This window comes from Ailuropoda melanoleuca, chromosome 15, assembly GCF_002007445.2.
Source record: "Ailuropoda melanoleuca isolate Jingjing chromosome 15, ASM200744v2, whole genome shotgun sequence".
Lineage (NCBI taxonomy): Eukaryota > Metazoa > Chordata > Mammalia > Carnivora > Ursidae > Ailuropoda > Ailuropoda melanoleuca.
In genome coordinates this window covers 33599642-33624848 of record NC_048232.1, presented here as the reverse complement: position 1 = coordinate 33624848, position 25207 = coordinate 33599642, and the positions used below count along the sequence as shown (strand labels likewise).

General features: G+C 42.6%; 1 protein-coding gene across 1 annotated transcript; it reads left to right on the top strand.

Moving 5' to 3' along the window:
- Positions 1–810: 810 nt before the first annotated feature.
- Positions 811–24850, top strand: CS (citrate synthase). The gene is made up of 11 exons (XM_002916038.4): positions 811–1026; positions 12795–12845; positions 13424–13531; positions 14898–14963; positions 15535–15666; positions 15924–16112; positions 21552–21751; positions 22202–22331; positions 22459–22560; positions 22760–22969; positions 23284–24850. Exons 1-11 carry the CDS (start codon positions 985–987, stop codon positions 23452–23454), a joined length of 1401 nt encoding a protein of 466 aa, XP_002916084.1. The 5' UTR covers positions 811–984; the 3' UTR covers positions 23455–24850.
- The last annotated feature ends 357 nt before the right edge of the window (positions 24851–25207 follow it).

The window sequence follows — 25207 nt, the reverse complement described above, 5'->3', positions numbered from 1 at the left end:
AGTGGCAGTGAGACTAATGCCCAGGACTCAAAGGTTCTGGCCTATGCTATAAGCCTTCATTTGTTTTGTTTTTTACAATTTTATTTATTTAAGGAATCTCTACACCCAAGGTAGGGCTCCAGCCTACAACCCTGATATCAAAAGTGACATGCTTCACCTACAGAGCCAGCCAGGCGCCCTCTGAAGCCTTCATATTAAGGGCGCATGTCAAAGACTTAGATTTCCCGACACTGGACGCCGAGCTGACAGCCTGCCTTTACTTTCCTTTTCCACATATTGGGGTCTCTTCGTATCTATAATACCATGGCCCCGGCTGACCTCAAATGATCACCAGGCAGCCAACTCTAGCATCATAGCCCGTGTCCACATGGCGTCACCTCTATGGACACTAAGTCATTGACCAAAGACATTCATCACGAAAGCGTGCCAACAGGGTAGGAGGAGCCCGCAATGATCAGTAGCCGTGATAGTATGTTAAGGGATTGGCTTCCGAGGACCTTCTAAGGTCGGACCCCTTGGGGCCTTTTTCTCTCATATTCACATCAGAACAAACCCCAAATGTATTAAGGGCAAGAAGGGAAGCCTAAGAAGGAAGTTAACTGAGTTATCAGGCACATATTTAGTCACCTACACGTCCCCCCGCACCAACCCATCCTTAATTAGCCTAACCCAGGCGATCCAATCCTGCCCTCCACAACTGCTGTCAACGGCTCAGGTCCCGCCCCCCCCCACACACCGGACCAATGGCCGAGCCCGAAGCTAGTCCCCTGAGAGGGGCGGGAGCGAGTTCGGGCAATGGGCGGGGCCTCATTGAGGACCCCGGGCTGGGCGCCGCCGCCGGTTTGTCTACCCTTTCCCTCAGCCACCTCCTTTCAACCTTGTCCACCCGTCGGCGCGGCCTTTGGTGCAGCGGCGGCGGCTCCCGTTCCTGCCGCAGCTCTCTCCCCTCCTGCCCTCCCCACCAGATCCCTGAGTTCGCCCGTCATGGCTTTACTCACTGCGGCAGCCCGGCTCTTCGGAGCCAAGGTGAGCAACTATGGGAGGGAGCGCGCGGCCCCAGGGTGGGGCTGAGGCGACTGCAGGCCCTCCAGCGCCGGGGTCTCCCTCCCCTGCCCATACGCACCCCCGCGAGCCTTAAAGGGGCCCTGCGCTCGGCCGGCTGCCAGCCCTCTGTGGGGCTCTCAGGACCATGTGCTGCGCTGGCCTTCTGCCCCGGGGGGTGAGGAGAGCGCTGCCCGCCCCCGGCATGAGGTCTTGGGCGGGTGGAGAGCTCGGACCTTGCTGTCACCCGCATGTCTAGGGTGCAGGAGCTGCCGGTGGAAAACATAGGTGTTGTGTTCCATTGGATTTAGGGAAAGGGCCTGTTTGGAGGAGGGGGTGCGGAGGTAGGAGAAGTGGCAAGGGTGAACAGATGTGCTCACTGTCCCAGGGCCAGAGCTGGAGCGGTGGCCAGTTGCGGCTTCTGTTTTGTAGGGAAGGCCTGGTCGGTTCCTGAACTGCCTTTTTCCATTTCTCCAACCCAATTTCTGAAGCTTTTAGTGACCAAGCTTTAGCAGTTCCTGCTAGTGGAGTGGGACTCTGGTCCTTTTTGTCCTTGGGACTCTTAGACTTAGTCTTCATATAGGAGGAGCTTGGGTGGGGTGGAGCCCTTCTGTAAAATGTTCTGCATGATTATCACATATGATTGGAGAAAGAACCAGAAAGATTGTTCCTCCAAACTGCAGGCCAATAAGTGAAGATACTGGGCAGGGTATAGTACTGCGAAAGTCACATGACCAACCCTACTACTTGCTCGCTCAGGTTTAGCTATTGCTCTTAAGTCAACCCTGGAGAGTCCTCTCATTCTTTGAGGCCCTAATTTACTTGAATTCTGTTGCCTTTGGATTGTAGGAATCTTGTTGCAGGTAATGGTGTTTTCAATTTCAAATTGCCAGTACTTTTGTCTCTGGGTAACTTAGCTCTTTAAATAGAGAAACTGCTGTGTAGAGGGGGAGTCCCAGTCCTCTAATCCAGGCAGGGACAGTCCCACAAGTGACCTTGACTTCTGCAAAGAATTTATACTTTCTCTTCTGCAGATTAAAGCTGCCAGCACCTGAAGGAAAGGAAAATCTTAGAATGGTTTTGCTGTGTGTTACCTTGCATGGTTGGCAGTTAAGGTGAAGCCTGTAGAATTTACACTGGGGTTCTTCCAGGTACCCAGCAGCAAGGTGGAGACTGATCATTTGGGAGACACTTGTCTTACTTGACTGTTGCTTCTTCTGCTGCCAGGGAACAGGGTAAGGAAGCCTCTTGGGAAATGAAGCAAGTTCTAGATAGTGTTTTGGCAGAATAGGGGACACGACGCTATAATTAGCTCATACCGGTGCTCCTAACCCGGACCAGATAGATAATCTAACCCTTCCATGAATTTGAAAAAGCTTTTAGAATTTACCTTTTGAATATATTTTGTCTTTTAAGCCTCTGGGGAAGCCCAGAAAGCTTTTGAGATGACAGCACTACATAATTGTAGAATCATTATTGTTTTGTTTACTGTTAGGAATGAACCTAAGGATCCCAGAAACCTGTAACTTGGAAGCGGTTTGAAGGCTTTTGACCCTTAAAACTAGCAAAACCCCAAAAATGCAGAAGTGGAAATTTCCTGAGATCTAGGTAGAATGACCAGGATACCAGGAAGCCTGTTCAGTTTGTCAGCATTGCTAGCACCTGCTTGAGGTTTCCAGATGTGCCTGCAGCTTAACTGGTACTCAGTTTTACTTTTGCTATTAAGGTAGGCTTTAAAAGGCAAAAATAAATAGTTTCCTGATCTGGGAGAACTCACCCCTACCACTTTGATTCTCAAGGTCAGATGTAGTTTCACTTTTCTCAGAAGAGATTTTTTTTAACCTTGCTGGGTGACACAAATGCCGGTCGCTGTTGTTCCAACTTACCCACTTTCAGGTAATTTAATGAACACCTGAGTTGAAGAGCGACAAATTCAGAGCCTCCAGATTATTTGACTTCTTGTTTACCCAGATGACTTTATACTAAGCAATAGCCTTAGTATCAGCTCTGGGTGCCTTAGCTTTATGATGTATTATCTTTTCACATGTGATCTGGGTCTGGATTTGGGTTGGGAGTTAGAGTATGGCCACCAATTCACTTCTGGACTCTTAACACCAGTGTGACTTAACAAATCCTAGTTACTTCTTGTACCATTGAGAATTGCTCCTCTAAGCTAGGATGTTCAATGACTTTGAGAAAATCAAGCCAAAAGTGTTTTTATGTTATTTCTAGAACTTTTCAAGAAGGTATTCACTTAAATGAGTACCCATTATTCCTTTATAGTAGACCTACACCACTGAACATCTGTATAAATCCTCGTCTGAAATTGGGTTCAATAAAACTAAGTCAGTTTTTTCTGTGAAATGTTAGTTAGGCTTACAGCCCAGAACTTTAATTTTTATAAACATTTTTTTTAAGTTTACTTAAGTAATCTCTACACCCAGCATAGGGCTTGAACCCACAACCCCAAGATCAAGAGTCACGTGCTCTTCCAACTGAGCCAGCCAGGCACCCTTTACAGCCTAGAACTTTTAAAGGCAAGCACTCAAATCTATGTGCTGTCACTTTGATTATCAGCCTACCCAAAGTGATGTCAGTCCCTTGATGCTTACTAGATGGGCTAAAGATGAAAAACAGAAAGTAAAGCCTCCTCGTGTGCTGATGGTGGGATGCCTGCATTTGTCCTTCCTAGTGGCCTTTAGATTGGTAACAGATGAATACATGGGTGTGAGGAAGCAGTGAGGTGAGCAGTGCTAAAGTAGATCATTAGAAGGGAAGACTGGCATTCCTGTTTCTTAGAATCCAAGTGGGCAGAAGGCAGGAAGCCAGATGTGGATCTCTCTAAAACTACACCGTAATTCTTTTTGCCCTGTTTCAGTGCTTTATGTGATAAAGTTGAGTAGGGCATGAAATTTAAAGCAGTGGTGAAGCAAAGCTAGCAGTAGGTCTTTCTGGCTATTTGACTGTCTTTCAGTTTTTCCCTCAACTGCCCAAATTCTTTTTTTTTTTTTAAGATTTTGTTTATAAACAATCTCTACACCCAACGTGGGGCTCAAACTCATGACCCCAAGATCAAGAGTCGCACACCCTCGACTGAGCCAGTGCTCCTGAACTACCCAGATTCTTTAGGTCCCTGTATTTCGTTTATTTTTTTTTAAAGATTTTATTTATTAATTTGAGAGAGAGTGCAGGGTGAGGGGCAGAGGGAGAAGCAGACTTCCCATTGAGCAAGGAGCCGGACGTGGGGCCCGATCCAGGGACTCCAGGATCATGACCCGAGCTGAAGGCAGATGCCCAACCAGCTGAGCCACCCAGGCGCCCCTAGGTCCCTGTATTTCTTTTAACACATTATCATTTTAAAAGTTCTTGGGGTGCCTGGATGGCTCATTTGTTTAAGCATGTGGCTCTTGATTTTGAGATCAAGCCCTGAGTTGGGCTTAGTACTGGGCGTAGAGCCTGCTTGAGATTCTCTCTGTCTCTCTCCTTCTGCCCCTCACCCCCAAAAGAAATGAAAAATAATAAACAGGGGCACATGGGTGGCTCAGTCAGTTGAGTGTCTGCCTTCGACTCAGGTCATGATTCTGGGATCCCGGGAGTGAGCCCTGTGTTGGGCTCCCTGCTCAGTCTGCTTCTCCCTCTGCCCCTCACCCGGCTCGTGCTCACTCTCTCTCTCTCTCTCTCTTTCTGTCCCTCAAATAAATAAATAATCTAAAATATATTTAAAAGAGAAAAAAATAATAAAAAGGTGAAAGTTCTATAAATGCACAGTGGGCATCATCACCTGGGTTTCTTGTTCACGTTGCAAATTCATGAATCCTGTCTTCAGATTCTGATTCAGCAAAGGTGGGATGAGATCTGGAAACTTTTTTTTTTTCCCCCAAGTACTTCTGTTGATTGATGATGCCTGGTGGTCCCCTTCTGTTGGGCCAGTAAAGCCATATGCAGGCCTTTTTATTTGCAACTTTATTGAATGTATATATGAAATTTTTGAGTATTTGGGCTTTTTTTTTTTAGTTAGTGATTATTTTAAAAATGTACTTCAAAAGTGATTATTCTAAGCAATAGTTCATTTAGGCTATTTTCTCTAGGTTTATCTTCCTAGACCTTTTTTCCAAATGTCTTTAGAAAAGTTTCTTGGGGGGCGCCTGGGTGGCACAACGGTTAAGCGTCTGCCTTCAGCTCAGGGCGTGATCCCGTCGTTATGGGATCGAGCCCCACATCAGGCTCCTACACTTTTAGCCTGCTTCTTCCTCTCCCACTCTCCCTGCTTGTGTTCCCTCTCTCGTTGGCTGTCTCTATCTCTGTCAAATAAATAAAGAAAATCTTTAAAAAAAGAAAAAAGTAAAGTTTCTTGGGATCCCTGGATGGCTCAGGTGGTTCCTGTCCGACTCAGGTCATGATCCCAGGGTCCTGGGATCGAGTACTGCTTTGGGCTCCTTGCTCAGTGAAGAGCCTGCATCTCTGCCAGCCGCTCCTCCTGCTTGTACGCTCACTCTCTCTTTGATAAATAAAATCTTTGGAAGGAAGGAAAGTTTAGAAAGTTTCTTATCAATTTTTGGACCAAAGTGTTAGGCACTAAAATTTGTAAGTACTCCTAGTGGAAGTGAGAACAGTTACTAGTTCCCCAGAAATTAGGATAGCAGATTCTATATACTTCATTCACTAGTGTACACGTAGTATGTGTAGAACTAGTGAGTGTTCAGAAAATATTTGTAAAAGAACTGTAAGGATTTCTGTTGAAAGCAAAATTAGGACTCTTGAGTCTTTTCTGAGGTCTTTGGTGGTCTTCCTTGGAGTGAATCTGGAGGGAAGAGTCTGTTAGAAAATGACAATTAGATAGAATTATTAAGGAAACTCCTGTCAGTATGAAGGGGGTCAATGTATGAAATCTGAAGGTTACTGTGCTCTGGCTATTAAGTGGCCTGACCAAGTAGTGCAGGCTGACTTCCAATATCACCATTGTGAAACAAATGTTAAAAGGCTTTAGTTCTCTGACCTGGTTTTGGGGAGAGAGGAGCCTTTGTCCTATGCGTGTTCTTTTTCCCTTAATGCAAGTTGTTCCTTCTGCATTGGAAGCCTTTGCAGCACAAGATTTTTCCTACCAGTTATTAGTGCATTATGTTTGCTTCATCAACTAAGCCAGTTTTGCTGGGTTGGCAAGCTCTGATGAAGGACAAGGGCTCTATTAAAATCAGGAGCATCTCTCTCAGGCTTTTAATGTTGGAGCTCTTGGATATATTGCAGGACATGTTCTGTATGTGCCTGGGATGGAGGGTCAAATAAAATGGCTTTTCCCCTTTGGAGTAAAGGTCCAAGGTGTGGATCAATGATGATAATAGGCTAAGAGGAGTAAGAGGGAAAGAACCACTTTTTAAAGTGCTTATTCAAATAGGCTTCTTTTGTTCCTAGAATTTTAGGGAAGAGAGAGTAGTTTCAGATGATTTTTGGTGATTCAGCCAATACCCTATTCCAGAAATACCCTAAGTATTATAGGCAAGGCAAGTCTTTGGCATGGCAGAATTTCCTGCATTTACTATTTGTCCTTTTCCTCTCTTGGTCCTTTAAGATAGTGGTTCTTTTAATTATATTGTTCTGTTTTAGCACATTTGAGAACTACAGTGCAGTTCATCAATAATAGCGACCTCACTAGGAGAGTTCTTGCAAGGGGTGGCAGCATTTGAGGTTTGAAGAAAGCCTCTTAGTGATTGTAATACGCCCACCCCCACCCTGCAGAGAATCCTGGCTGTCAAACACGTGAGCCAGGCCCTTGTTTTTGGAAGTAGCTCTCTCCATCTCTCCCCATGAAGGAGCTGACCTATTGAATGAGGTGACTTTCTGATTCACCTGACAGCTGCTGTTCCAGTAGGGTGACTCTACACGTGGCATGCTACCAGAAGGCAAAAGCCTAGTTGCCACACCTCTGGGATTTAGGGGGAGGAGCTGGTAGGTGAAAGTTCAGGGATGACTCAGAGGTTTGTAATCTGCCTGTCCCATCAGTGAGTATAGTCTGAACGTACTATACAAAGCTATTCAGCAGGTTTCTTTGGCAGCTAGGAGGTAGATGAACTGAGGTGCGTAGCCTTGGTATAAGAGTCCTCCAGTATCTCCTTTCTAGTCATTTGTTCTGGGTAGTTAAATTTGTTTCCTCTCCTTGAGACTCCTCCCCTTTTGATCAGGAGGCTTTTAAGGCCCTTAAAAAGGAAATCAGGGCTTTATTTCCTGTTCTACAGGTAGAGGTAATTACCTGTTCACCCCTTCCTCAGGCTTGACTGCCTCTTTCCCGGAATCCAACTCTAGGAGAGAGTAGTGACACTTGACATGGTAGGTAATAGGCCAACACTTTTCTAAGAAACACATATTTATTTATTGAACTCACTTATGTAGAAGGCACTGTTCTAGATGCTTTCATGCAGATTATTTTGTACAGTCTACTTGTCTACCCCAAAATTGGCTTTATTATTATCAATTTAGAGACGTGGAACCTGAGACTTAGAAGTTAGGTCATATAGCCAAGGTAACATGGCAAGATAGTGGCAGAGCCTGGAATTAACACTTGATCTTAATAATTATACATCCCAGGGTCTACGTTCTACCCTTCTGTTCCCTTGCTTAACACTTTAGACTATGTATGTGTCTCAAACTTTATTGTTCATATGAATCACGCAGTGAGCTTCTTAAACTATGGATTTGGATGCAGTAGGTCTGAGGTGAGGCCCAAGATTGTGCATTTCTTTTTTTCTTTTCTTAAGATTTTATTTATTTACTTGACAGAGAGCTAGAGAGCACAAGCTGGGGGAGAGAGAGAAGCAGGCTCCTTGCTGAGCAGGGAGCCCCATGTGGGGCTCGATCCCAGGACACTGGGATCATGACCTGAGCCGAAGGCAGACACTTAACCGACTGAGCCACCCAGGCGCCCCAAGATTCTGAATTTCTTTTTTTTTTTTTTTTAAGATTTTATTTATTCATTTGACAGAGAGAGATACAGCCAGTGAGAGAGGGAACACAAGCAGGAGGAGTGGGAGAGAAAGAAGCAGGCTCCCAGCAGAAGAGCCTGACGTGGGGCTCGATCCCAGAACTCCAGGATCACACTCTGAGCCGAAGGCAGATGCTTAACGACTGAACTACCCAGGCGCCCCAAGATTCTGAATTTCTGACAAGCTCCAAGTAATGCTAATGCTGCTGGCTAGGCAGTCATATACTAAATAGCAAGGCTTTTATGTACCTTTACACATGTCCTTATTAGACTTTACGTATGTCCTTATTAGACTTATCAGACTTTGAGCTAAGTAGCTTGAGTGTTACTCTAAATATGGAGAAGGAAAGGGAAACAATACAGTTGACCCTTGAGCAACATAGCTTGAACTGTGCTGGTCCGCTTATATGTGGATTTTTTACAATATAGTACTGCAAATATATTTTCGTTTCCTTATGATTTTCTTAGTAACATTTTCTCTAGCTTTTTTGTAAGAATACAGTGTGTAGTCTATATAACATACAAGGTAGGTATGAATAGACTATATTATCAGTAAAGCTTCTGGTCAACAGTAGGCTATTAGTAGTTAAGTTTTGGGAGAGTCAAGAGTTATAACCAGATTTTTGACTGCATGGAGGGGGCACCGGTCTGCATCTCTAATTCCTATATTGTTCAAGAGTCAACTGTAGTTAGTTGTTTTGCTTTGGGTGTCTGTTATTTAGTAATGGAGCTGGGCTAGAACCCAGATTTCTTTTCCAAATTCCAAGTTGTGTGCTCTGTCTTCTACATTAGGTAAAATTGTTCTAACTTGAATTTTTCCTATTCTATGCTTTCGAGTGGGTATATCAATGAATTGCTGCCTTTAAAGTCCTTCTAATTTCTTCAGTCCTTCTTTTTCTTTTAAGCTGCAGGGTTAGCTAAAAATATGACTAATCCTGATGCTGAAGGGTCTGAGAAAATGGCCATACTGTTTAATTTTATATATTTATTATATAACAAATGCAGAGTATTTGCTTTAGGCCAGACGTCATTTTAAGAGCTTTGTAAGTGTTGACTTAATTAATCCTCACAGCAATCCTTTGAAATAGTTACTGTTATTGTTCCCATTTTACAGATAAGGAAATGGAGGCATAGAAACATTAAATGACTTGGCTGGAATCACATAGGTAATAAGTGGCAAAAAGGGCAGTAGAAACAGAATATACTAGCTTTATTCTATAGCTACATAGCCACACTATCCACAAACTAGTGTTGCTTTGCAAAGTGGAGATCTGGCTAAGAAGTGTTGCTGATGGAGATCAGGGACAGTTGAGGTCAGCCCTCTAAGTTACTCCTGAAGCTCCTCACATGAAATGGCAAAGACGCTCAGTGCAAAGGTAATGAAGACGTCACTGATGTTGGAAGTGGTGTGATAGTTCAGTTCTAAGTTTCTCTTCCTATGCATTCTTTTAAAGTAACATTCATATAAATAGATCTAAGAAATGACTATAATAAAGCAGCAGTCATGACCCATCTGATTCCTTTAAATGATGTCTCATTCTCACAGCCTTGTTAGGTGATCTGCCATCCTTTTCTTTCTGATTTCCTCTTTTTTGTTGTTTTTTTGTTTGTTTTATCTTGAAGTAAAAGAAAAGGGCAGCTCATTAATTCTAGCAGTTCTCTCTCACAAGTAGGAAAGAAGCTATTTTTGTTTTGTTCATGTTCATATTTGTGAAAGAAAGGCCTCCAAGCTGAGGGAATTCCATTTTCATCTTTTTTTTTTTTTAAGATTTTATTTATTTATTTGAGACAGAGAGAGAGCATGAGCAAGGGGAAGGGGCAGAGGTAGAGGGACAAGCAGACTTCCTGCTGACCGCAGAGCCCAATGTGGGGTTTGATCCCAGGACCCTGAGATCATGACCTGAGCCAAAGTCAGACACTTGACCAACTGAGCCACCCAGGCATCACTCGATTTTTATCTTAATTAAGATCTGGACAGTCACTCTTTGTTGAGCTTGGATAGATTTTTTTATTAAAAATTCTCATTTTACAGATAAGGAAATGGAGGCATAGAGGCATAGAAACATTAAATGACTTGGCTGGAATCACATAGGTAATAAGTGGCAAAAAGGGCAGTAGAAACAGGGCTTGAACTCAACCTCAAGATAAGACTGAGCCAGCAGGGTGTCCCTGCCATTATAGAAACTTAAAGATGATTTAAAAGTGGAAAAATGATCATTATGAAGAGATTTTTAACATCTTTCTTCTCTCAGATGATATGTTCCCCTGTAGCCTTTTTAGAAACCAAACCACCACAACAACCAACCACCCACAATTAAAAGGTCTGCTGCAGGGCTGATATAGTCTCTGGGAGGTGGCCCTTCTATAACAGGGGATCTGTGGGACTGTGGAGCATGGAACAGAACTTACTCGCATGTTTTCTCTTGTACCCTTTTTGGTGACTAGTAAGAAAAGGTAAAATTATTTCTTAGGTGCTAGGTCAAGTTCCCATTTACCCCATGTAGGGTGAAGAGACTAACGGCCTGTTTGTGCTACCTCCTTTTGCCCCAGTGGTCCTCAGTGAGGCAGAAGAGACTCTTTCGGAAGTTAATGAAAGGAATTAAATTCAGGCCTGGTTAACAAGCTGAGGTAGTCCCCCTTTGCTTTAGGGACATAGTAGCTTACTTTGTACTCTCTGAATTTAGCTTTGAACTGATTTTTTTTTTTTTTAAGATTGTATTTGTTTATTTGACAGAAAGAGAGACAGCTAGTGAGAGAGGTAACACAAAAAGGGGGAGTGGGAGAGAAAGAAGCAGGCTCCCAGTGTAGGAGCCTGATGTGGGGCTCAATCCCAGAACGCCGGGATCACGCCCTGAGCCGAAAGCAGATGCTTAACGACTGAGCCACCCAGGCGCCCCTGAATTGATTATTTTTATTTATTTTTTATTTTTCTAATCTTTTTAGTTTTTAAGGATTTTATTTAGAGAGTGTGTGTGCGTGCACGTGGGAGATGGGAGGGAGCAGAGGGAGAGACAGAATCTCAAGCGGTCTTCACACTCTTGATTTTGGCTAAGGTCATAATCTCAGGGTCATGGGATCAAGCTCTGCTTGGCTCCTCACTTGGAGCAGAACCTGCTTAAGATTCTCTCTCCCTCTCCCTTTGCCCCTCCCCCTTCTCTAAAAAACAAAACAAAACAAAAACACTTTTTTTTTTAAAGATTTTATTTATTTATTTGTCAGAGAGAGAGAATACAAGCAGGGGGAGCAGCAGGCAGAGCAGGCAGAGGGAAAAGCAGGCTCCCCGCTGAGCAGGAAGCCCCCATGCGGAACTTAACCCTGGGACCCTGGGATCATGACCTGAGCCAAAGGCAGACATTTAACCAACTGAGCCACCCAGACGTCCCCCTTTTCTGAAGGATCTCATCCCTTTTCAGTTCTCCCTGATGCCCCAACAGAAAGAGGAGTACTAAATTCAAAAAAATCTCCAGCCTTACTGAACTCTCGCCTTAGGCATGTAGTGTTTTGGGAATTTACACAGTACTGTTGCTTCAAATGATTTTCAGCACAATCAGACAGCAATGCAGTAGTTACAAGAAAAGGTGTATCTGGCCTTTTGGCAAAGACAGGAAAGGCTTGGTCTTGCTCATGGATTAGTTTGTATATGTATGTAATCTTTTTAGTTTGCAAAGTGCTTTCACATCATTGTAATTTAATTATCACAAGACAGCCTGTGAGATATGTGGTGGTATTTAACACCAGTTTTATAGCTGAGGCTTACTTTGACTATCTCATTTTATCTTCAAAATAATCTTGTGCAGAAAAGTTAAATCTTGTCAAATTTATAGCTAGTTAGTATAATTGGTTGTCCTTTTCAAAGGCACTGTAGAACTTTCTGTTGCAACTCAGCAATCTTCTCATAGAAAGTAGCTTTTCTTTTGGGGAGAAAAACCTATCTCTAAACATAGAAAACATAGCCTAGCTACACGATTCATTTTTGTAGTGAAGAATAGGCTTGAATCTCAGACCTGTCTTTACGGTTCTCAAGTATATCTTTAAAAATTCCTTTAGTACAGTTGTGTAGGTGATAAGCTCAGCTTTTGTTTATCTGAAATGTCCTTATTTCACCCCCTTTGTTAAGACTTTTTCCTCACCTGGATATACAGCTTTAGCTTAATAATTATTTTCTCTCAGCACTTGAAAGGCAATTTTCCAGTTTTCTAGTTTCCCAGTGTTGTTGTTTGAGTAGTCCGTCAGTTGTTACATTGTAGGTATTCTGTCTTCTCTGTGCTTTTTCCAGGAACCTTTGAAGTAGTGTGGTGAAAGGCTGCCTCTGCCTGTGGGCTCTCTAGACTGGAGAGGTTGAGGTATTGCCAAAAGACTAGGTGCTGGAGAGATCTTACCAGCAGGGTTAAGTAGTTGATCAGTTTCCTCTTTTGCTTTTCTGAGGGCCACTGAGAACTATTGACAGCTAGATTGGGTTGGCCTGGGTACTCTAACAGCTGCCTCTCTGACATTTTCTGTGCCTGACAAAACCCAGCCCGGAAACCCAGGTGATGGGAAAGAGCCTCTCCTCAGGGAATGCTATTAAAGCTATTGGATGCAAGACACAGAGTGAAATCTGCTATTGCCTCCAGACTGGGAACTCCTTCAGAGCTGTTCAGGGCCTTTTACAGCTTTTTTATGTCAGGCTGTCCTTGGAGGTTAAGGTGGAGAGAAAGAGGATGAATCACTATTACTCCTTCTTGTTAATATATAGGAGGGAAGAGTAACTGTTGCATAAGGTTTTGTGTTTTCTTTTCAGAATGCATCTTGTCTTGTTCTTGCTGCTCGGCATGCCAGTGCTTCCTCTACGGTAAGGTTTGGAGAAGAGGACTGAGAATCACTGAGGCAGTCTGATCCTAGGATAGTTGGGTGGGGAGCAGCGGTTGGTTACTACCTGGCCTCTCATCATTATCCTAAGTAACTCTGAGAAGTGTCCATTATTGTTGTTATAACTATTAGTATTACTGCTATTTTAAGAAATAATTTCTTCAGTGGTGTAGTGAGATGGGAATATCAAATATTTTTGCCTAATTTGTTTAAGTTGTGTAAAATAGGCATAACATAAAATTTTCCATTTTAACCGTCTTTAAGTGTATAGTTTAGTGACACTAAGTACATTCACATTGTTGTACAACAATCACCACTGTCCATCTCCAGAACTTTTTCATCTTCCCAAATTGAAATTCTGTACCTATTAAATAATAAACTCTCCATTCCCTTCCCTCTCTGCCTAATTCTTTTACCCTCATCTGTGCAGAGCATCTGTCCAGATTTCTCTGGCAGATAGAGAGAGCCAAATTCTAAAAAGCAGTCTCAATATACCTACTTTGTAGGAAAAATCTAATCAACATTTTGACCATCACTTAACCTCTCTACTTCTCTTTTTAGAATTTGAAAGACATATTGGCCGATCTGATACCTAAGGAGCAGGCCAGAATAAAGACCTTCAGGCAGCAACATGGGAAGACGGTGGTGGGCCAAATCACTGTGGACATGGTAAGATTGTGGGGTTTTGGCTGGAAAAAGTAGCTGGAAAAACAAAAATACCATTCTCTTCACAGACTATTCAGAAGCATCCTGTCCCATACATGGAAATATTGGTGCTTATGATGTTCATTAGAAATTAGACTGTTTTTTTCTGTGAATTTAATAGTTCAGCCTAACCTAATTTACCTATGGGAGGGATGAATGAAGTTTCTATTGTTCTTCCCAACACCTGAGTTTTTGGGGCCAGGACTGTTAGAATTAATGCTGTGCTGGTCATCCATTTATACCACAGCTCTAGCAGGCCGTCTAGAACAGTTTTATTTTATTTTATTTATTTATTTTTTTAAAAGATTTTATTTATTTATTTGACAGAGATATAGCCAGCGAGAGAGGGAACACAAGCAGGGGGAGTGGGAGAGGAAGAAGCAGGCTCATAGGGGAGGAGCCTGATGTGGGACTCGATCCGGTAACGCCGGGATCACGCCCTGAGCCGAAGGCAGGCGCTTAACCGCTGTGCCACCCAGGCGCCCCTAGAACAGTTTTAGGATAGCTTCTTCTCCAGCCTGAAGAGTCTGAGCTGCTCAGATAATTCTACAGCAGTGTTTAGCCTTTAGTCTTCTATCTCCTTTCCCTGTTGTAGATCCCGTTCTTTTTTTTTTTTTCCCTTAAGATTTTACTTACGTATTTGACAGCACAAGCTGGTGGGGAGGGGGGTGTCAGGCAGAGGAAGAGGGAGAAGCAGGCTCCCCACTGAGTAGAGAGCCTGAAGTGGGGCTCAGTCCCAGGACTCTGGGATCATGACCTGAGCCGAAGGCAGTGGCCTTCGTCTGAGCCACCCAGGCGCCCCTGTAGATCCCATTCTGTTGACTTTGGTTGGTGGAAATGAGGGCGTAAGAGTGGGTAGAAGAAAAAATAAAATACAAGAGGGGCGCCTGGGTGGCTCAGTTGGTTGAGTGTCTACCTTTGGCTCGGGTCGTGATCCCAGGGTCCTGGGATCGAGCCCCACATTGGGCTTCCCTCCTCGGCGGGGAGCCTGCTTCTCCCTCTCCTGCCTGCTGCTCCCCCTACTTGCTCTCTCCCTCTCTGTCAAATAAATAAATAAAATCTTTAAAAAAAAATAAAATAAAATACCAGAAGAAAAGGAAGCAAACAGAGGCAGACACATTAAATAAAGATAGCAATTTTTCAACTTAAAAATTTCATTTCCAATGTTAGCAGTCTTTCTTGCAAAGTTTTAAGTTACCTTCTCAGAAATTTTCCCACAAATGACGTCTTGCAAGTCAGAGAATATATTTCCTCTCTCAGATCCCATGAAACACTAACATGCTCTAGCCTGAATTATTCTGACTACTGGTTACATCCTGTCTTTCTTTAGATGTACGGTGGCATGAGAGGCATGAAGGGATTAGTATATGAAACATCAGTTCTTGATCCTGATGAGGTAAGAGACCTTCATGTCAATACTAATAATCACTGAGTTTACTGACTGTTGTGCACACCATGGATTAGACTGGTGAGGGTAAGGAAAACAAAGCATCTGCCTTCATGTTTTGGAAGATGGAAAATAGGTACATATGGAAAAACTGACGAATAAGTCTACATTTTTTTTTTAAAGATTTTATTTATTTATTCGACAAAGATAAAGACAGCCAGCGAGAGAGGGAACACAAGCAGGGGGAGTGGGAGAGGAAGAATCAGGCTCATAGCGGAGGAGCCTGATGTGGGGCTTGATCCCGTAACGCCGGGATCATGCCCTGAGCTGAAGGCAGACGCTTAACCGCTGTGCCACCCAGACGCCCCAGTCTACATTTTCAATATATCAACAAGTAAAACTAAAAGTACCAAACAGAATTAAGTTATGTGAAAATTTAAGCTTTAAAAAAAAAATTTTTTTTTTTTAAGTTTTAGAAATTCTAACTTGTTAAAAGGTGTGATAAGAGTGAGAGTAGTCAGTTATGTAACTTCCAGGCTGATAAATTTAAGATTTGCACCTCTTACTCTTTTCCATCAAGGGCATCCGTTTCCGAGGCTACAGTATCCCTGAATGCCAGAAACTGCTGCCCAAGGCTAAAGGGGGTGAAGAACCCCTGCCGGAGGGCTTATTTTGGTTGCTGGTAACTGGACAAATCCCAACAGAGGAACAGGTAAAGCAGAAGGATATTAGCCCTTCTCATTCTCCTCCTTCTTTGCCTTTCTCTAATCTCAGACACTTAATCCTGATCTGGCTCTGGATGGTGGTTTACAGTGATGTGTAGTGAGGGGAAGGAATCAGAGCAGAGTTCTGCTGTATAAGTGGCCTGGGTTGAATTCTCTTGGATTTTCTTTACTCTGTTGTCACTGTCTTTTTATTTCTCTTCTTTTCCCTTGCCTAGTGTTCTGAGCAATGTTTCCCTTTCCACAGGTGTCTTGGCTCTCAAAAGAATGGGCAAAGAGGGCAGCTCTACCTTCCCATGTGGTCACCATGCTGGACAACTTTCCCACCAATCTACACCCCATGTCTCAGCTCAGTGCAGCCATTACAGCCCTCAACAGTGAAAGTAACTTTGCCCGAGCATATGCAGAGGGTATCAACCGAACCAAGTATTGGGAGGTAGGAAATTTTGATGCAATGATTGACGTGTGGTGGGGATTCAAAGGATTTGAGTGTGAAGGAAGAAAAAGGAATGTAGAATCTTTAGAAGAACTACTTCTCTGAGTTATGCCAGAAGCTCATTTAACAAATTTTTATTTTAGGCTTGCTTTCTTTCAGTACTTGGGATTACATAGATAAATGGAACATGCTTTCTATCACCAAGGTTATTGGTTTGGTTAGGGTGATATACATGTAAAAAATTGCAATTCAGTAATCTTGCTGTAATAGAGGTATTACACAGGGCTGTTGGAACATTGGAAAGGATGTGACTTAACTGCAGGGTCCCTGAGGAAGATTTCGCAGAGTAGTCTTACCCTAGCCCCAGAAAGTCCCTTCTTCTTGTTCTTCAAATAAAGAGAACCTTGAGATGTTAGGTGAATGGCAGCTACGGCAGTTCTAGAGTCTAGGAGGACTAATGCCAATCAGCCACTGTTCTGTACTGTCCGGCTCAAGGTACCTCTCAGGGGCAGAGGGATGGTTGGTATCCTGGAAGTAGGATCCAGACACAAACGAGCTTTATTTTCTGAAAATGAAATGTGACCCTAATAGCTTGAACTGGTCAGAGTATGTAAAGACTATTGTGCCTTGTCCCAGTGCATAGTACATAATTCCTTTCATCCTCTTTCCAGTACCCTACATGGTACTTATGAAACACTGGGTAAAGGACAAGTTATCTGGCTAGGTTTACAGCAGGACATCTCATTTTCTTTTCTTGTTTGGAGACAGATAATATGGGAACAGAATGGTTCCGTTTTGCAAAGCAAGTGCACTAGATGATTTGACCAGGAGAGAGCCCCCACAGAGTTCACCTGATGCATGGCACAGAAGAGCATGCGTAGCCCACTGGGCTGATGCAATCCTCTTGGGGTTTTGGCAAATCCTGCTTCATTTGGTTGGTCAATATTTACTCAGTGCCAACTGTGTATAAAGAATTGTGTTTGCTATTGGGGGAGAGTGCGTTTGAAATTAGTCTGGTTGGCACTGAGAAGGAAGGTATAGGAATGATAGAAAATATACACATTCACAAGCACTTAAAGCATATATAAGGCCATACATGAGCAGGTCCAGAAGTTTGTATAATCTGAACATATTGCTTTCCATTTTCTTTTTTAAATGCTATTCAAGCAGTTCTTACTTGTGTGGGTCACCCTGACAGAAAAGGTTAAATTGAGATCAGCAGTTCTCCTATTTTAAAACTTCTCTTTTAGAAGTTGACCACTCCGATATGCCTGTTAATGCTTCCAGTGCTGTTGTCTTGACTGTCACAAGAGGGGGGAAACAGCTTCTTCGCGCTTTACAGTAAATGCCTGTAAGGTAGTTCCGAGGCATCCAAACATGCTTCGTTGCTGCATACTATCCTTTATCGAATCGTTAAAATCAATCTTGTTTCAGCGTATAGTCATTGATTGTCTTGCCATTACCTGTTCGTGAGATGTCATGTGAGTGTGGTCGTCTTGAGGTGAATGTGCTATATATATTCCAGGACTTTGCCGATCTTTTGGAGAGTATCATATAAGCAGTACTGATGTATTTGTCAGCCTTAGGCTGTGTGTCTGATAAGTTTACACGGCACAAATATTAGCACCAGTAATTGCTTTAGTTTGTTAGAACTTCACGCTCTCTTGCTGTTACACCTCGTATCTCTCTCAAAGGTCAGACACACTATTTCTGTTCAGTTCTCTGCCTTGGTTAATTTAACCATAGGCTACTTAAGTAGAAATTCATGACATCATGAGGCTGGTTATTTCTGTTTACAAATTTATGTTGCGGCGTTTATGTATGACCTGAGTTGTTACTAGAGCCATCAGTTCATACTGTTGTTTTACATCTTCCTCAAGAGGATGATCTTCTGCCTGCAACATTTCTTCCATAACAGAGATACATAGTATAATCTGTTGAGTTGAAGAAGCTAGGTCTCTTGTTGAATGACCTCACTTTGCTCATGACCAAGAGATTGCTGTGATGCAACCAGCTGTTTAATTGTGAAATAGCCTTAAGATGTTGAATTCCGTAAAATTTGCTAAGTAGCTGAGAGATCAGGTTTTGCTGATAATGCCACCTTGGTAAAGCCTATGAATGGTATACATATGTTTTGGATTTTTTATAATAAAATCATCATCCAAACACCTGAAAACTCTTGAAAACATGCCACATATTATGCTTAAATGCTTTATAATCATTATCTGATTTAATCCTCAGAGCAATCCTATGAGGTAGATGTTACTTGTTATTCTCATTTTACTGAATGGGAAAACTGAGGACTAGAGAAGTTAAGTAGCTTGCCCAAGGTCATGCAGCTAATAAGTGATAGAGACCAGATTCAGACTTGAGTTTCTTTCCCTCCAGGGGCTCTTCACCATTATTACTAGCTCTCTTTTTTCTGTGTCTCCTTAATAATGATTGAAAGCTAACTACCTGGCCAGGATTTTACTAGCCGTAGAGATGCTGGCTCACGTTGGTGATTACAGTCAGCTTTGTAACCTTTTTTCCAGGTAATTGTGACGTTGGCATGTCTTAATTGTCTTTTTATTTCCAAGGCTTTATCGATGAAGAATGTGTTGGTACAAATAGCTAATAGCACCTCATTCTTAGCTTATTAAAGAAGAAATAGCAGGAGTTCTCTGTCAGGTTTTGTTTTCTTTGTTTTGTTTTAATCTCTTCTTAACTATACAGCATTGACCGTGACAAAAAGCAGGGTAAGGATCCCACATTGTCATACCTGGTCTGATACATGTTGATTTATAAACTTCATTCTCAGTAGCGGAAATTGACACGATCTCCTTTATGTGTTTTCTTTTTGATGCGGCCATTCATACTTCCCAGATAGTTTTGCAAGTTAGTATATATTCCATAGATAACAGTTTATCTAGCCCAGGATCCTGTTCTTTGCATTATTAATAAGCTAATCAACCCAGGTCTCTTAGAACTGCATTATACTTGATGCAGGCTTCTGGAAGTAACCTACTTCCTTGGGGGATATAAAGGAAGTATACTTAGTAGTATGATTGTCATGTAAGTAATCTCTTGAGAACTTGAAAGTGTTAGGCTGTGTCTTGCTTCAAGTAGCTTTTTAATTTTGGCAGTATTCTTATTGAATCCAGTGGCATTGACAAAATTCGCTGACTGTTCGATACTTTTTAAAAGTTATTTTAAGAAAGAAAACAATACCTAAACCCTGTCTTCTCCCTAAGGAACTTAAAATCCTTTTGAGAAGATAAAATTGAGACATAAGAGTTGAGCAAGCTATTAATATCACAGGCAACTAGATTATATGTTTCTCTTTTTTAAAAAGATTTCATTTTTAAGTAATCTCTTCACCCAGTGTGGGGCTCGAACTTAACAACCCCAAGATCAAGAGTCTCGTGCTCTACCAACTGTGTTTCTCTTTTTTTCTTTTTCTATATTTCTCTTAACAAATGAGCACAACGCTATTTATCAGGTAGTCTTTTTTGTTTTAAGTTTAAATTCCAGTTAACATACAGTGTAATATTAGTTTCAGGTTACAGTACAGTGGTTCAATACTTCCTTACATCACTGTGTGCTCATTCGGGTAGTCTTCCTAAAGAAAAATTGAATCTGAATGTACTCAAGCCTTTAGATCTAACTCTCAGTTTGTAGAAAATACAGTAGACAGAGAAACAGATTTAATGATATCACAGGTATATAAGCAGCAAAATCTAAACTGGGAAATTCTCCAGAATTGTGTGATCCGATTTTCCACGAATGAATTGCGAAGTTGAAAGAAAGAGCGAGCACAAGAGGGAGCTTAACATTGATTGAAAGAGACTTCAGAGACATAAGAGATGATTGCAATGTGGGCTCTTTTCAGTCCTGAATCAAACAAATGAGGTGGAGGGCTTTATAATCAGGGAAATTTGAATACTGAGTAGATATTTAATGATATTGAGGATTTAATTTTTTCCTATGGGATAATGGTTTTGTGATTTTTATTTATCAGTAGCTTTTATCTTTTAGAGATACATGCTTAAATATTTATATGTTGGAATATATAATGTCTGGAATTCACTAACAATAATTTGGGAGGGGAAAGTAAGGGTGTGATGAAACAGGAGTGTCCATGAATTGATTGTTTAAGCTACATGATGCTTATAGCCAAGTGGGTAACTTTGAGCCCGTTACTTGACCTGGCCAAGCCCCAGTTTCTTCATTTATAAAATGAGGGATAGGGGCACCTGGGTGCCTCAGTCGTTAGGCATCTGCCTTCGGCTTGAGTCATGATCCCAGGGTGCTGGGATCGAGCCCTGCGTCGGGCTCCCTGCTCAGCCAGGAGCCTGCTTCTCCCTCTCCCACTTGCCCGGCTTGTGTTCCCTCTCTCGCTGTCTTTCTCTGTCAAATAAATAAATGAAGTCTATAAATAAATAAATAAATAAATAAATAAATAAATAAATAAAGGCTATATTACCTTACAGGACTATTGTGAGAAAAGAAAAAAAATGCAGATAACCTGTCATAGTGCCTGTTATATAGTTAAATGCTTAAAAAATGGAAGCCTTTGTTATTAATTAACAATTGAATGCCAGTCTTTGACCCTTGGCATATATGGTGAATTTTCTTTGAAAGATGGAACATAGAATTAATAGTTAAAACCTGGTATCTTAGCACATTCATTGTGTCATGTACTAGGAAAGATCATGATTAAACATAAAAGTCTTCAAAATCTGACTTTGGGGGCGTCTAGGTAACTAACTTAGTTGGTTAAGCATCTGACTCTTGATTTTGGCTCAGGTGTCATGAGATTGACCCCTGCATGGGATTCCGTGCTCAGTGGAGAGTCTGCTTGAGATTCTCTCCCCCTCTCCCTTTGCCTCTTCCCCCCCAATAAATAAATAAATCTTTTTTAAAAATCTGACTTCTGCATTTAACTGAATGCTCTGAGCTTTAGTTCCCTCATCTTTAAAATAGAGGTCATTATGTAATTCGTTGAGTGGTAAAAATTGGAAATAAATAAATAAAATCTTTTAAAAAATTATTAGAGAGAGAGGGAGCACAAGTACGGGAAGCAGCAGAGGGAGAGGGAGAATCAGGCTCTCCGCTGAGCAGGGAGCCCAATGTGGGTCTTGATCCCAGGACTCTGGGATCATGACCTGAGTCGAAGGCAGACACTTAACCAACTGAGCCACCCAGGCGCCCCAGAAATAATGTTTTAATATACACAAGATATACATGAGGTATTATGTGTGAATCACTTAGTGCAGAGCCTGAGTCATAAAATTATTGAGTTAAATAGTTATTGTTGTTGACCTCCCTATATAACCACTGAGCATAAAACCATCAACCAAATAGCCCAATCCCTGGAGGACAAACAGCATCCTTGCCTAATTCTTTTTTGTTGATAAATCGTTTTCTTTTTTTTCCCCATTTTCCTCCTCTCATCAGTTGATTTACGAAGATTGTATGGATCTGATCGCAAAGCTACCTTGTGTTGCAGCAAAGATCTACCGGAATCTCTACCGGGAGGGCAGCAGTATTGGGGCTATTGACTCTAAGCTGGACTGGTCCCACAATTTCACCAACATGTTAGGCTATACCGATGCTCAGTTCACTGAGCTCATGCGCTTGTACCTCACCATCCACAGGTAAGCTAGACGCAGCAACCATAGCCACCAGATGGCGGCTTGGTAGAAAATTTTAAGAGAAGCTCCTTAACAGTCTCATCTTCTGGGAACAGGTGGTAGGCAACACGGAGATGGAAACACAGCATAAGGGATCACACAAGGCAAGAAAGGAGTCTAGTCAAGGAAGTCCAGAGGTGTAGGGAAATTAACCATAATCATATGAAGAAGAAAGTAATGCTTCTAAGAAGCTGGGGAGAGGTAGTGGTTGCTCACAGTAGGTGATCTTTCAGCTTTCCAGGAGCTCCCTCTTCTGGCCATTGCTATTAAAGCTGGAGTGAGAGTGTGGAAGCTTGGCACACAGGCATCATCAACCAGTGACCTCTCTAGCCCTGTCGATTAGTAAACAAAGGCTGGTAATGAGATTGGGACATCTCTTACCAGAGCTTTTCTCCTTTCTCATTTCCCCCACAGTGACCATGAGGGAGGCAATGTAAGTGCCCATACCAGCCACCTGGTGGGCAGTGCCCTTTCAGACCCCTACCTGTCCTTTGCAGCAGCCATGAACGGGCTAGCAGGGCCCCTGCATGGTTTGGCAAACCAGGTAAGACTCTTCCTTTTCTTTTCCTGCTCCATGTTTTTCTTACTCCCATGCTTTTCTTCAAGAGATTTTGGCATTCTCTGCTGGCATATCTGTTGATACTGTCTTATTCCCCAAACCTTACCCATAGGAAGTACTTGTTTGGTTGACACAACTACAGAAAGAAGTTGGCAAAGATGTGTCAGATGAGAAGTTACGAGACTACATATGGAACACACTGAACTCAGGACGGGTAAGCAGAGATGCTTAACAGCTAGGAAAGAAGCCAAGACCCAAATTGTGCAACTTGGAAGAATTGAGAATAGAATAAAAGAGGTCCCCTAAGTTAGAGAAGACTCCCCCCCCCCCATTTGTCTATCCTGAAGAATTTAGAAAAGACAGGAACTTCTGCTTGAGAATACAACTGGCTTTTTTACCCTCATTCTTTGCAGGTTGTCCCAGGCTATGGCCATGCGGTACTAAGGAAGACTGATCCACGATATACCTGTCAGCGAGAGTTTGCTCTGAAACACCTGCCTCATGACTCCATGTTTAAGCTGGTTGCTCAACTGTACAAGATTGTGCCCAATGTCCTGTTAGAGCAGGGCAAGGCCAAGAATCCTTGGCCCAATGTAGATGCTCACAGTGGGGTGCTGCTCCAGGTGAGTCTTCCCTTCCCTGCTTTCCCTTTAATGTGTGCCAAACCCATGTTCTCTGCCATGCAGGAAGTCACCTTCCTAGTCAGAGCAAGGACTCATGCCTCCTTCCTTATCCTTTTGATAAAGTTGCCTATGGCGGAGGGCAGGTGCAGGCAGGAGGAAAGGAGTGTTCTCTTTTCAGAATCCCGGTTACTGTACTTTTCCTAGTGTCATTTCTATTTAAGGCTGACTCGGTTAAGGTTTCTATCACCCTGGACTTGTGCGTGCCATTACCGCGGGGCGTTTAAACAAAACTTTTTTTCTCTTTTATCTTACAGTACTACGGCATGACAGAGATGAATTACTACACAGTCCTGTTTGGGGTGTCACGGGCACTGGGTGTACTGGCACAGCTCATCTGGAGCCGAGCCCTAGGCTTTCCACTAGAGAGGCCCAAGTCCATGAGCACGGATGGTCTGATGAAGTTTGTGGACTCTAAGTCAGGGTAAAACTGAAGACTGGGGGAAACTACCAGAAAGTGAGGGAGCTTTAAAAAAAAGTATAATTTTGTTTTGTTTCAGGGGGCTTTTTAAGACTTAAGATTAAATTATATCTGAGGCACTGATAATAAGTTTGAGGTTAAAATATAAATTAAGACTTTAAAAGATAAAAAGTAACCCTTTCTTCCCCAACCAGTTCCTTTTTCCTGCCTGGTGAGTTGCCCATCAACTGTAGGGTGACCAGGACTAGTGCATGTGGTATGGGTTAGGTTTGGGCCTCCCCCATCTCTAGAGTGAGAATCGGGCTCTCCTTTGCCTCAGTCAAAGCTGGTTGCAGAGAATCTGCAGTCACTTCAGAGCTTGTCGTTCTACTCTCTCCAGCCCTCCAAAGGTCAGCAAATCAGGACTCTGCCTCTTCTGTTTCCATAGGAATCATGTTGGATTGTCAGCTCTATCAAGCCCCATTGCTCTCTCCCATGCACACAGACACTTCCTAGCAAGACCTGTGGTTAGTTGGACATCTTTGGCATTTTTTTATGCTACCAGGTGACCATAAATGCCATGGCATTTGTTGTGACTGGCACCCAGTGTTCGATTTTTTTAAATTATCCCATGAAAATTAAGATCTGGAGTGTTCTATTCCCCACTACTTTAATACTCCCCTCCTTGCAGATTTTCTATACCTACTGCACCTCAAGCTGAGGGTGCTCTGGACCTCCCCTTCGTGGTCCTTACTAGAGACCTCTTTCAGCAGGTTGTATGCCGCTGTCTAAGCTGTGGTCCTTCCCAGTCATTTGGCTTTTTCAGTGCTTAACATGAACTGAGTTTTCACTTCTGCGGAACATAAGCCACTACCCTCTGACTTTTTCCCCCCTTTATTTTAATATGCCATGGGCCATCAAATAAGGACTTGGGAATGACCAGCATGGTATCTTTATAGTCTGGTTCCAGGGATATGGGTACTTCTTTCTGAGCAGGGAAATTATTTAAGATTGAATGTGGTTTCCTTTGAATATCAGGTCCTGGGGCTGAGAACATTAAAAATAGTAGGCCTCCCTCCTCTTTCCCTGCTACAAGGAAATATCCCTTTATTTATCAAGGTCCTTATCCAGCCCCTTCGCCAAGAGCTCACAGTACAGTGTTTGTTTTTTAGAAGCCCCATTTGCACAGGTTTTCAGTGACTCAGAATGCTCTACTGCCTTTTCTTTAAGAAAGGATTGAAATACACTCCTCCTGTGCCCCTTCCTTCCCTTGCAACTCCTGCCTGTGTTTGTGTGGATCCCTAATCCCAGAACCACGCTGAGATGGACACACTGTCTGTAAACCCCTGGGTAACTGTCAAGTCATGATCCAGACTTCAGGTTGTTCTGTATAAAATGCAAAATAAATGTTTTTATTAACAATGCTTGAGGCTGCTATTAAATAAGGCCTGGAAGAATCTCTGTTATAAGGTAAGGAATCTGGCTAGCAAGATCCTGGACAAAGTGGGTTCTAAGTTATGCTGTACATCCCTTTATCTTTAGGTGGGTTTGACATTCATTTACCCTAATAAGACATGGTCCCTATGAAATTTCCAAAGGAGAGTTATGTTTTTCCTCAGTGTTAGAAGTCCTTGACCTTTAGCTCCCCCATCCTTCCTAATTTTGTTGGAAGATAGAACTTTCAAGGACCATAACTGAGACCTCACAACTGCTCGTGACTAATGCAAGGAAACTGGTGCAGCCCCCTGGGTGAAAAGAACAAACCATACCAAGGGCAAACA

What these genes read in the sequence shown, in the direction of transcription:
- CS (XM_002916038.4), top strand. Translation starts at nt 985, where the DNA reads ATGGCTTTACTCACTGCGGCAGCCCGGCTCTTCGGAGCCAAG. An exon ending in ACCGAACCAAGTATTGGGAG is followed by an intron (nt 16,113 to 21,551) that starts GTAGGAAATTTT and finishes TCCTCTCATCAG; the next exon opens with TTGATTTACGAAGATTGTAT. An exon ending in TTGTACCTCACCATCCACAG is followed by an intron (nt 21,752 to 22,201) that starts GTAAGCTAGACG and finishes TTTCCCCCACAG; the next exon opens with TGACCATGAGGGAGGCAATG.